The following is an 11,682-nucleotide window of genomic DNA, read 5'->3' on the forward strand; positions in this document are numbered from 1 at the left end:
TTAGGGAGCGGAGAGGGGGAGCCAGTCACCAATCCAGGCTGGCTTTTCGGCAGAGGTTATTTTCCTCGGCCCGAGGGAATGTGTGCAAAGCTATAATTTACAGCAAAACCCATTCATAGAGCGAGAGGAAAAAAAAAAAAAAAAAAAAAATATCCCTGTGGCCGGTGAGGGAACTTAAAGCAATAGGCAGCATTTTGCTTTCCGGCGCTCGCCCCCACGGCTGTGGGAAGGCACGCGTGTCTGGGACCCTCCTCCTGCAACGTGGGGTGCAGGGGCCAGGCAGGACACCCCCAAAATGCAGGTGGTGGAGGTGGTCCATGAGGCCCCCCATCACTGGCCCGGAGGGTCCCACGAGGTCTGCCCCACTCCAGGCCCCCGGTGGGAAGGGTGCTGGGCTCCTGCGCGGGCACGCACGGCCAGGACACCGGCCGGAGAGCCAACCTGCCCTGGCACGTGGCGCGGAAGCAGTGCTCCGGCTCCCCAGGCTGCAGGCTGAGCTCGTGGTTTTACATCATTTCCAGGCACTAGCTTGGCACCGTGGCCACCAACTGCGCAACACGGCAGGGAGAAAATAATAATAATCGGCTCTCATTAATTTTTGTGCAAAAGCTACAAATGCAATTAAAAAAAAACAAACCCAAACCCCAATATTCTTTCAGACTAGTGTTTTGGTTGTATTTTATGCCAGCACCCACACTACCACAGGAGGGAAGCAGCACCCGTGGAAGCAGGTCAGCAGCACCCAAAAAGCACTCCTACCCCACGGGGGCACCCCACACCGGAGAAGGCACCTGCCCCAGGGATGCAGCCGTGCTCCCAAACCCCCAAACCACCCTCCTCGTCAGACTCCCAGCCCGGCTGCTCTCCAGACAAACAAATCGAGTCCTACGCAGGGGAAACCATCCACCACCCGGCAGGATGCCAGCGACGTGCCGGGGACCCTCGCCCGCTGGCAGCGGGCAGGGGCTGTGGTGCCAGCCCAGCCAGGGGTGCAGCAAGAGGGACGTCCCAGGGCGATGCAGGCAAGGCAGAGTGGCACAGCTACCTCTGGGCTGGCAGGGAGGGCAGGCAGGAGCAGGATAGCGCTGTGCCTGCTGCAGGGCTCTGCACCATGTCCCGGCGTGCCACCCCGGATCAGATGGCAGCGGGAAAGCCCTCACCGGAGCACAGGCTGCCCTACGTGCACGTCGGCACAAATGCCGGCCGGTTCCACTCCGCCTCGCTGCCCTCCTGCTACCTGGAACTGGCACTCAAATAACTTGGCAGCAGCCAGCGCCGCGTCGCTCTATCCCAGGACCTAACGCAAAGGTGTCGGTGTGCAAACAGAGCCAAAAAGCCAAAGCAAACACCTCCCCCTCCATCCCTCCCAGAGCCTGGGGAGCCAGCTGGAGCAGCAGTCCCCCCGGCTCACCGTGCAGCCTCTCGCTCCTGCTGGGCACTGGTCCTGGGGCCACGCGTGTCCCCGAGATGGGCCACACGATGCTCCGGCTACTGCCCACCCCGTGCCAAGGAGGAGCAGCTTCAGGGGCACCCGCCTGCTCCCTGGGGAGCAGAGATGTCCCTTCCTCGGGGCAGCTGTTCCCAGGGCCCGGCAGAGCCGGCAGGCAGTGGGAGGTGGTGGTGCAGACCACCCGCAGCATTCCGCACTAGCTCCTCGCACCCGCTCTGGCCCCCATCCCAGGCTGTCTCCCCTGGGACCCGCGGCCGCCAGCCTGCCTTGGCCACACGCAGCCCGGCTGGCCAGCGGCGAGCCACCGGCAGCCACAGCACCGGCTGGGACCCCCCGCACGGCCCCGGCTTCCCAGGCATGCAGCCTAGGAAGCCGAGCCCGGGGTGCCCAACAGCCACCTTGCGCTCAGGGGACCTGATGACTTCCCCTGGGGGGAGCAGTTTGGACCCCATTCCCAGCCCTGCAATGGAAAAACACATCCCCAGGCAGCTGTGGGGCAGTGGGCAGCTGTGTCCCCCCACAGCAGGGGCTGTGGTGGGACTTGGGAGCAGGAGAGGAGCTGGCCAAGCACCATCTCCCCTCCCAAACAGGAGGGGAAGCAGCAGAGCCGCTCGGCCCAAGGGCATCAGGACACCATACTCCAGGGCGGTGGGTTCTGGCAGGAGTCAAAGAGCCCACCCCAGAAAAGGGAGGGCTGCTGGAGGGCACTGTGCTGCGCTGGTTTCAGCCTGAGCAGCACTCCAGCAGTGCAGCACACCTGCCTGTTCCTACCTGCTCAAGGCTTGCCACTGTTTGCAGAAATTCAAGAGGAAAGTGCAGCCCTCCGCTTCCTCCAGAAACGCCCCAAATGAGCGTCACCCCCCGCCCCGCCCCCCCCGCCAAGAGCAACCCCTGCTGTGCTGGGCATAGCAGGGCACTTGGTGTGATGCAGTTGGACCTCTGCTCTATGAGCAGAGCATCTGTGAAAAGCCACTGTCACTAAAACACCACCAGATGACAGACAGGAGGGACGCAGAGTTTAATCGGATGCTTCCAGTTGTGCAACGTAAAGGATGACCAAAAGGGAGGACATGGGCAATGACAAGGACCTTATTAAAAAAAAATAGTCATGTAGATTTGAGAAAAATAAAAATTCAAGATTAACCCCAGCCCCGTACCATAAAAATCCTCTGCATGTACAATGACTATTACTATATACATGTTTAAAAATAAATGCCCACAGCCTGGAGTGCAAAGAGCAGCACCATAGCTGTGCTTCGCGGCAGGGGAATCCATAAAGTGTTTGGTTTTTAAATTAAAATATAAATAGAAGCGTACAACATGCCAAGAACTGAGTGGGTTACATCCTCCTCTGCACAGGGCCAGAGCGAGCAGGATCAGCCCCTACCAGTTACAGCTATAAACCTTCATGTGTCCGAATTCCCAGCCCGCCAGGTGGGATAGGCAGCCCAGCTTGGGCACCGTGCCGCCGCTACATCCCGTTCTTCACCAGCTCGTGGATCCCATCCTCGTCAATAATCAAAGGTGTGCGAAACTCTCGGTCCTTCACGTACTTTTCCAGACCCTAAAGGAAGACGAAGCAGCTCATTAGGAACGCACCACGCGTCATCTGCTCTGTTGACCTGCTGAGCTGCTCACAGATGGCTCTGGTCCCCTCCTGTGCTAGCGGCTTGAGGGACACTGCCTTGAAAAGCTCTGCTGTGAATTCAAGTCACACTTTTGTGGCTTACCCCCTCACCGTCCAGGGCTCACACACATGCCCCGCCAGCCTCGCCGCCCACCTAGTTAATCTGCAAGGGCACCCGAGCTCTGGAGAGCCAGTACTCACTTCTCCTCCATAGGAGATGAGGGGAGAAATTTCACACTGGATTGGAAGGTCGTTTGCATCCTTCAAGCTGCAGAAAAAAAAAAAAAAAAGTCAGGAGGGTTAGCTACATCCTGCCAGGGGATGCAGATGGGACCCAGAGATCTTGCAGATGCCAGCGTGGGGGGTCAGCGGCTGTCTGGGACACCGGTTGCTGCCGGCCGACGCAGACCCTGCCACCGCAGAGCTGCCCTGGGTTAGTCAAGCCTTGCGTGCTCTCCACAGAGGTGTGAGCTAAAGTTTAGATACCAGCAGCTACTGAAAGGGAAGAGAGCTTCAGATGCAGCTTTAACAAGGATCTACGTGCCTTTCTACATGTGCAACTACAGCAGTGCCTATGCCCCCGGCCTGGATCACAGCCTCGCTATATTTGATGCTGCATGCAACCTAGTCACTCCTTCCTCCTCCTCCTCCTCCTCCTGCATCCTTGGGGTGATGAGAGATGCGCTCACAACACCTTTCTGTTTGGCTGGTCGCAACAGGTCTTTTTTTTTTTTTAAACACGTTCCTTGTTTAAAGCACAACCGGAGGACACAGGGTAAGCTTGTCTGCTCGCTCAGAAATACTCCCTGCAGCACTGCCTGCTCCTCCTGCCTTTGCCTCTTAGATCAACTACCTCAGCTTCTCTGTTCTGGACACGCACCTGAGCTGGTGAGGCCAGCTCAGCCGCAGCCTGGCCCCGAGAACAGCCGCAGCAGCACTGCTGGGCAGGGGTCCGCATGGGGTCCCTGACCCCACTTCTGCTGCCACCAGCCTTTGTAGGACCCCCCAGATCCTCCCTGGATCCAGTTGGCGTGTAAGCCTGGCCGGGGAGGGGGCAGCCGTGCAGAGCCAACGAGGAACCGCGGCAGCACCCCAGGGTGCCCCTCTACACCCGCTCACTGCTACAGACAGACAGACATGGCAGGACGTCATCCGTGACAACGTTCCCTTTGCTCAGGTCGAAACTTGTCCCTGCTGCCATGCACTCGCTCAGCCCCCGCCTGTCCCAGCTGTGAGCAAATAAAATTCACCCATCCTAACCCAGCCCTTGCACCTGTGTTTGCTTTAGAGTCAGATTCATTTCAAGATAATAGTTTAAAAAAAAGAAAAAAGAATTGCCATTAACTGGCAATGAAGGATACACGTAGGATAAAGTGCATCCTTATCCTTTAGCCTACATTATAACTACTGTGGTGGCCTAGTTATAAGCCTGAAAGCACTTGGAGTCTTGAATTAAAAACAGAGACCGTAGGCGCATCCTGCCGGAAAGTACCAGAAGATATAACTTCTCCTGAAGGGGAGGAAATGTAACAAGCTTGCTTAGTCTTCAAGTCATTCACACACACCAGCTCTAAGACCCAGCCGTACAGATGTGCCCAGTGCCTACAGAGGAACACGCTGCTATTACAGAAGTTGCTTTAACATTTCTGTCAAATTCCCTGTCTACTTCTGTAAACTTTTAAGCACTGAGCCAGTGGCTTTCCCTGGTGTCACAGTCTGCATCTTCAAAACTCAAGAGCTGAAGTCACACAAAGCACAGCTGGCCGCCTACGCTGAGATTTGCACATGCTACATCAAAGTCTGCTTGACGTTTACTTAATGTTTTTAATCCCATTTCAATCCGCCTGGACGCCTGGCAGACACTAGGAGACAGCAGCCGTCTCCAGCTACGGGACCAGCCGGAATCAGTCCAGGCTGTGCTACGCCGTGGCGTGACAAAGAGGGGAGTGTCATCGAAGGGACACACCAGTGTGTTTTCCAACAGCATCCCGCCTGTGGGCTGCCTGCTGCCCTGCACCCGTACCAATGGCACAAGCCCCTTCCAGTTATCCCTGCCTCTGCGGAAAGGAGCCCAGGAGGGAGCAGACGCTGCCTACCGCCCGCCACCCTGAGAAGCAGCGTCTGTGGGGTCCTCTAGTGAGACATGCCCCGCTCCCAGCATGCAGCCCCGAGCCCCCCGGCCCCCGTTAGTCACTACAGGTGCCTGCTCACCAGTACGCACCCATCGCACCGACTGCAGCCTGGCACACTGCTTTGCCTACAGCCCGTTAGTACCTAAGCACAGCCCCGCCACCATGCACGCTGCACGGTATAGTTACTTGTCATTGACATCTGCTGGGGTGGCATCTGACCTTCCGTTTGTGACACTACGTGGGAATAAACAAGGGTTAGCAAGGGTGGGGAAAAAACAGAGCAGAACAAGTCTGGGGTTTGCTGTTCTCCAAACGGGTGGCGGGAGTTCTCTCAGTCGAGGGAAGCCGCGACCCCAGCCTGGCTGCTGCACAGATGTGCTGATGTGCTTGGGCTTTAGAGCCACCTCCTCCCTGCACGGGCAGCCTTGGCTGTGCAATAGAGACCGGCAGGATTTGGTTCACAGGCGCTGAATCAAGAAGGAAAGTTCCTGCTGACCGAGCGAGTGACCCTCCTGCAGCCACTACCCTGCCAGCACCCAGCTCTGCCCTACGGACCACCCGGGAGAAGGGACCCACGAATGGTCACTCCAGCAACACTGCTTTCAGGAGCGCTGAAATGGAGAAAGGCTGGGGACTGCCCGGTGCTTTATACCCAGCCCAAAAAGGACGCAGGAGTGCCAGGAGCAGCAACTCACCGAGGGATGGCAGGGATGCGCGTGCCATTTTCGTCCACAAAGTGCCCTCCCGCATTGAGAACCCAGCAGTGGTGCAGGGACATCAAGGCGTGTCGGGCTGTGGTGGGGTTGTCCTTGCCATTCTGGCTGTCCGCATTCTTCAGGGGAGAAAACTCGTCCTCACGCAGCACCTCGTACACCACGAATTTCCTGGAGGCAAACAGGGTGCAGGAGGGTCAGGTTTGGGAAATGTAGCTGCTCCCTGTTGCTTTGGCTTCTCTCCTGCCAGGGTGGCTGAGCTGGGGCCACGGCCCCCCCGCAGCCCACACCCATGGGCTGTACTCACAACCACAAAGGAGGGAGGGGAGGACCTCGGCTGTAGGGTCAGCAGATGCTCCTCTGGCCCAGGAGCAGGGCTCAGCCGAGCAAGAGGCACGCAGTGCCTGTCCCTCCTGCTGCTCACATCCCTGCTCATCTCAGGGCACAATCGCCCACTGCTGCTGAACAGCACAGGAGCTGGCACCCTGTCCTGACCCTGAGGCATCACCAGTGGGCACAGCCCTGGCACCCCCCCAGAGGCTCTCAGAGCTACCCGAGGGAGAGCCAGCAGCATAGTCCCCACAGAGAGAAAAAGGCATACTTGGAAAACTGGAAGATGTCAAAGACGAACTTTTCCATCTTGATCCCATTAGGCTTCTCGGGTTGGATCAGCTGCCCTGTAGCGATGTCCACGTGTGGGATCTTTTTCTCAGCTACATGGTGCTGCAGCCGTGGTTCATAAGTGCTGCAACAGGCCAAGAAAGAGCTGTCAGTCGTCTGAGCAAGGCACTGTCTCCAGCCCCCCAGCTCAGACACTGCTGCAGCAGGACGGCCGCCCAGCCCTGACCCCCAGCCGCCCTGAGGCACGGGCTGCTCATTCCCACAACAGCCAGGAGAGGACGGCCCTGCACATCCGTGCTCTGGCATCAGCAGCCAGCGATGGCCGGAGGAAACCTTATCTCCAGAAAGGGACTGTGCAGAGAGGCAGGGGTCAGGCCACGCGTGCAGGGGCCAGGGACCAGACCCCACAGGCCTCATCCCAGCACGCCTGCAAACAGCTGGAGCTCAACCAGCAGAAAGCAACGCACAGGCGGTCGGGCAGCCGGCTCCGCTCGGTGCCGGCGCTCCTCCTCCAGCACACCGGCAGCATCCCAGCAGGCCCTTACTTGACTACATCTTTCAGGAAGGCAGTGGTGAAGTAGTGATTGGCGATGTTGCCCGCATTGAAGAGCAGCCGCCCGTCTGGGCCCCGTTTCTGGGCAGTGGCCAGGGAGATCTCGCTGTACTCTACCACCTGGTAGACACCATCCACTCGGCACACCACGCCGACCGGCTCCGTGGGGTTAGTCTTCTCCACCACCTGCCCAAGGGAAGCACTGTCAGGGAAAGACCCCCAAAGCTCTGCGCTTCAAATATACTCCCTTGTATCTAGCAGCCCTCATGTAGGCATCTTCCTGTGCAGGACAGCAGGGATAGTGCAGGGACAGGGATGCTGGAGCCCTCCCCTGCCAGGAGCTTCTAGTGACGGTGACTGGAAGAGGGCAAGATGGCAGGGCTGGGTGACAGGCACACCCAGAGGGCAAGGGCAGGATCTGGCACCAATCCCGTGTGTGGCTGGCAGAGGGCACAAATATTTTTAGCACCCAGCCCGCACACGAACAGCCAGCTTGCCACACACAAGCAGGAGGCTGCTGGCCCAGCAGAGCCATCCCCCTACACCTGACCTCCCTCCTCTTCCTCGCACCCCACAGACCTCCCTCTGGGCATGGGACCCCCCAGCAAATCCCCACCCATCACTGCCACCACAGCAGGGCAGTGTGCACGTACACAGGGCTTTCTCCCTTCTGCATGCTAGGGTTTACTTCCTCCTTCTCTTACTTCGGCCAGAAGGAGGAACTGCTTTCTCCTTCCCAGCTCACTCTCTGAAAGCTTCAAGGCCAGCAAGCCCTCTCACCTGTTTGCCAGAGCCAAGTCCAAGGCAAACACAATCACACAGCCCCTTTGGCTGTTAATCCAGCCTTTAAGTAAACCTTCTGGCGTGCAACTTCCTACCCATGAGACATGGGGCTGGGCTCAGCGTCAGCAGTCAGCTGCACCCACCATGTCCTGGTTTGGTACCCAGGATGTCACGGCTGGGGACAGCTGGCAGCCTGCAGCAGGGATCCTGGCTGCCTGTGCTCCCTGCAGCTGCCTGGATAACAGCCGCCCAGCATCTGGGTGGGGACCGGGCAGCCCCACAGGACTCCCTGGCAGCTCTCGGCCCCAGGGACTAGGGGACCTGAGAGCCCTGGGGCTGTTAGTGCCATGTCCCCACACAAGGCAGGAAGAGAGGAGCACCAGGCAGGGGTCAGTGACACCCCGCATTCTCTGGGATGCCAGACCCGAGGGACAGGTAGGACTCTGGCAGCACGTGCAACTCTGCCAGCAAGTTCCCAGTGCTTAGCTATCCCTCCTGGCTGCGGCAAGTCGGCAAAGGAAGGGCGAGGAGTCAGGGAAGCAGGCAAGGAGCAGGACAGACCCCACCCTGCTGCAGGGAAGCAGTGCCTGCCTAGCCCTGAAACCATACCTTGGCCCCGCAGTCCGCTCCCTTCTCCAAGCAGAAGCCGATGAACCTTGGGTCGGCCACCTTCACCAGGATGTTGTCCACACAGTAGACGTGGACACTCTGCACGCCCCTCCGCTCCATGTCATCCACGATGCCGTGCACCCCCAGGGCCCGGTACAGGCCCCCGTTGCCATCTGCGGAGGGAACAAACCATTGGGGCCGCAGCAACACTTGGCCGCCCTGTCAGCCGCCCACACTCATCTTCCTTCCCCACAGAGCGAGGGTGGAGGGTCGCCAGCCTGGCCATACCCCACCCTCGTCCTCCCCGCCAAGACAGACACCTCCCAGCCTGCATCACCCGTGGGCCACGTCACGCTCTGAGACTGCCCTGCGCAGGCTCCAGCTCCAAAAGATCATCCTCAGCACCATGTCTCGCCCCCGTGCAGCCCTCCCGCCAGCTCCTGGCCACCAACCTGGGGCCATAGCAATCTTGCCCTTCTCCTCCAGCAGGATTTTCCCATCAAAGCCCAGGGCGGGCAGCATGCCTTGCTGGAAGAAGATGACATTTTCCTTCTTCAAACCAAAATAGTGATGCTTCAAGAAGAACTCCTTGGTGGACTCCATAGTCCGGCCACTTGTCATGATGTACCTGTTGCAGCGCAGAAGAGACCCGATAAGCAGGGAGGAGAGGCAGGGTCTCACACCCCTCGTCCCAAACGTGGGGAACTGCTTCAGCCTGTAACACCCAGGACAGGCTTCTTCTGCCCCACAAACATTTGGAAGGATCTGACCCTCTGCGGTCCCACCTCTTTGGCAAGCCAACGAAGAGCTTCACCCCTCCTTGTGACATGCATCTCCAAAACCCGACCGCACCCCATGCAGTGGGGGGGGTACACCCAGCTGCAGCAGCAAGCTCCCACCGTGACACCAACCTCCTGCTCACCGCAGCCCCTCGCCTTCCAGACCACTGCCTTGCGTGGCTGCCATCCCACACAGCGGGCTGGCCACAGGTGACATGACACACATTCCCAAGGGCCATGGGGTTGAGCTCAACAACGTGGGACCTGCCAGTGCCACCCTCTGGGCCTCGACCCACTGACTCCAACTACGTGCTACGTGCGCCCACAGCAATAGCGCTGGCGTCAAGAGGGTCTGCGCCAAGCCGTGGGCCCTGGGGCTGCCAAGGGGGTCCGCACCAACCCACGGCTCCTCGGCCTGCTGTCGCCAACGGGGCCCGTACCGACCCGCCAGACCTTGACCCACCAAGGCCGCGCAACGGGGCTTTGACCCGGCTGATGGAACGACGCCAACCCACGGGCCCTCAGCCCTCCGCCGGCAGTTGGGGCGATGCCGACGGCACCCTACGAGCCTCGTCCCGCCGAGGCTCTCCCCGGGGGACGGACAGACGGACGCGCCGACCCACGGAGGCCCGAGGCTCACCAGGGGATGTGGCAGGGGGTGCCGTGCTGCTCCTCCGCCAGCTGCTGCAGCCGCCGCAGGCGCTCGGCCTGGAGGTGGAAGAGGGTCTTGCGGGAGGGCAGCCCCACGTCGCACATGCCCTTGGGGTAGGGGACGCCGAGGCGGGTGCCCTGCCCGCCGGCCAGCAGCAGCGCGGCCACACGGCTCCCCGCGATCTCCGCCAGCCCTGCGCCCGGGGAGAGCACACAGGCGTGGGGCCCGCCGCGCCGGCACAGCACCGCGCCGGGCCGGACCGGGCCCCGCCGCCCCCCCCGCACCTACCGCGGCTCTCCCAGCGCGGCAGCAGCCCGCGGTCGCGGGAGGCGCTGCCCAGCACGTCCCGCGGCACCGGCTCCATCCGTGCGTCCAGACCCGCCGCCGCCCCACCACCACCAGCGCCGTCCCCGCGGGCGCGGCGGAAGAAGCGGTTGATCTCGGCCACGTCCATGTCGCGCAGCTCCGCCGCCAGCGCCCGGCGGGCCGCGCCGCCCAGCTCGGGCCAGAAGCGCAGCACGTGGCCCTGCCCGCCCGCCGCCAGCCGCTGCCCCAGCGCCGCCGGTGCCCCCTCCGCCGCCTCCATCCCGCCCGCCGCCACCGCGCCCCCCCTACCCCCGCCAGCCCCTTTATAGCCCCCCGCCGCCGCGGGGCCGCCAATAGCAGGCGGCGGCGGCACGTCCCCGCGCCCTCACTGGCTGCGAGGCGCGGCGTCACCGCGGCGGCTGCGCCCCGCGCCACGTGGTGCCCGCCGCCCGCCCAATGGGCGCTGAAGGGGCGCGTGGCAGCCCGCCCACCCCCCCTCCCCACCACCCGCGGCGCCGCCAATGGGAGCGGCCGTTGCGGCGGCGGAGGGGGGAGGGGGGCGCGCGCGCCGGCCACTGCCATGGCAACGCCCGCCACGTCAGCGCGCGGCCCCGTCAGCGGGAGAGGCGGGAACCGGTCGCCGTCCCTCAGCGGCGGCGGGGCGGCCTCCGCCCCGGTCCCGGTCCCGGTCCCCTCCGGGCGGGGCGGAGAGCCGGTTCTCCCGTAAGAGCCTCACCCCTTCCGGCCCACTCGTGAACCGGGCAGGGGAAGGGTGGGCCTTCCGGGGAGCCCCCGGGCAGGGACGTGGGGCAGCGGTGCCCCCCCCCGCAGCAAGAGGGGAGAGGCGCGCAGGGAAAAAAAAAAACCCAAACCCACCCAAAACCCACCCCAAAAAGGGCAGGCGAGCTCCCTGCGGAGGAGGACCCCCCAGAGCTCAGCCCCCTCAGCCGGCCGTGCCCCGGAGCCCGCTGCCCAAATCCCAGGCCTCGTCATTAGGGGAGCGTGTGGCAACACCCGCGCGGGCTGCAGCCAAAAATCTGGTCCTCAGCCCTCGCATCCCCTCCCGGCTCCGGAGCCGCGCACCGCCAACGCCTGCAGAACGTTGTGCAACTCGCAGCATCTCCCAGGGGAGCGGCCCGCGTCAGCTGAAGAGATTTTTCCCTCCGGATGACGTCACTTCGGAAACCGTTACATCAGAAGGAACATGGAAAACGCCCGTGCGTGGCATGAGTAAGGGGTGCTGCCGCAGGAGGGGACACAGCAGGCTCTGGCCGAGCGAAGGTCTTCCCAGTGCTCCCACCGGGATTTTCAGCCACGCTGGTGTGTGGGGCGACCGAGCCCCCACGGCTGTGGGTGCCAGCACCGCTGTGGCTGGGTCACAGCCCTGTGTCCCCCCCAGGATGGACACCCCGGCGTAGGGTGACAAAGAAGTTGCTCAGCTACGTGGCATTTCACCA

General features: G+C 61.7%; 1 protein-coding gene across 2 annotated transcripts; it reads right to left on the reverse strand.

Moving 5' to 3' along the window:
- Positions 1–2,444: 2,444 nt before the first annotated feature.
- UAP1 (UDP-N-acetylglucosamine pyrophosphorylase 1) lies at positions 2,445–10,505 on the reverse strand. Of its 2 annotated transcripts, XM_075038373.1 has the most exons (10): positions 10,208–10,505; positions 9,908–10,112; positions 8,941–9,116; positions 8,489–8,661; positions 7,089–7,282; positions 6,524–6,667; positions 5,905–6,093; positions 5,396–5,443; positions 3,279–3,345; positions 2,445–3,014 (listed from the first exon to the last, which is right to left on the reverse strand). In XM_075038373.1, the coding sequence occupies exons 1-10, from the start codon at positions 10,503–10,505 to the stop codon at positions 2,922–2,924; spliced, it is 1,587 nt and encodes a 528-aa protein (XP_074894474.1). In that variant the 3' UTR covers positions 2,445–2,921. The 2 variants fall into 2 exon arrangements, with proteins under 2 accessions (XP_074894474.1, XP_074894475.1); XM_075038374.1 differs by lacking the exon at positions 5,396–5,443.
- Positions 10,506–11,682: the final 1,177 nt, after the last annotated feature.

The sequence above is a fragment of the Buteo buteo genome, chromosome 10, assembly GCF_964188355.1.
Source record: "Buteo buteo chromosome 10, bButBut1.hap1.1, whole genome shotgun sequence".
In the NCBI taxonomy this organism is placed as follows: Eukaryota; Metazoa; Chordata; class Aves; order Accipitriformes; family Accipitridae; genus Buteo; species Buteo buteo.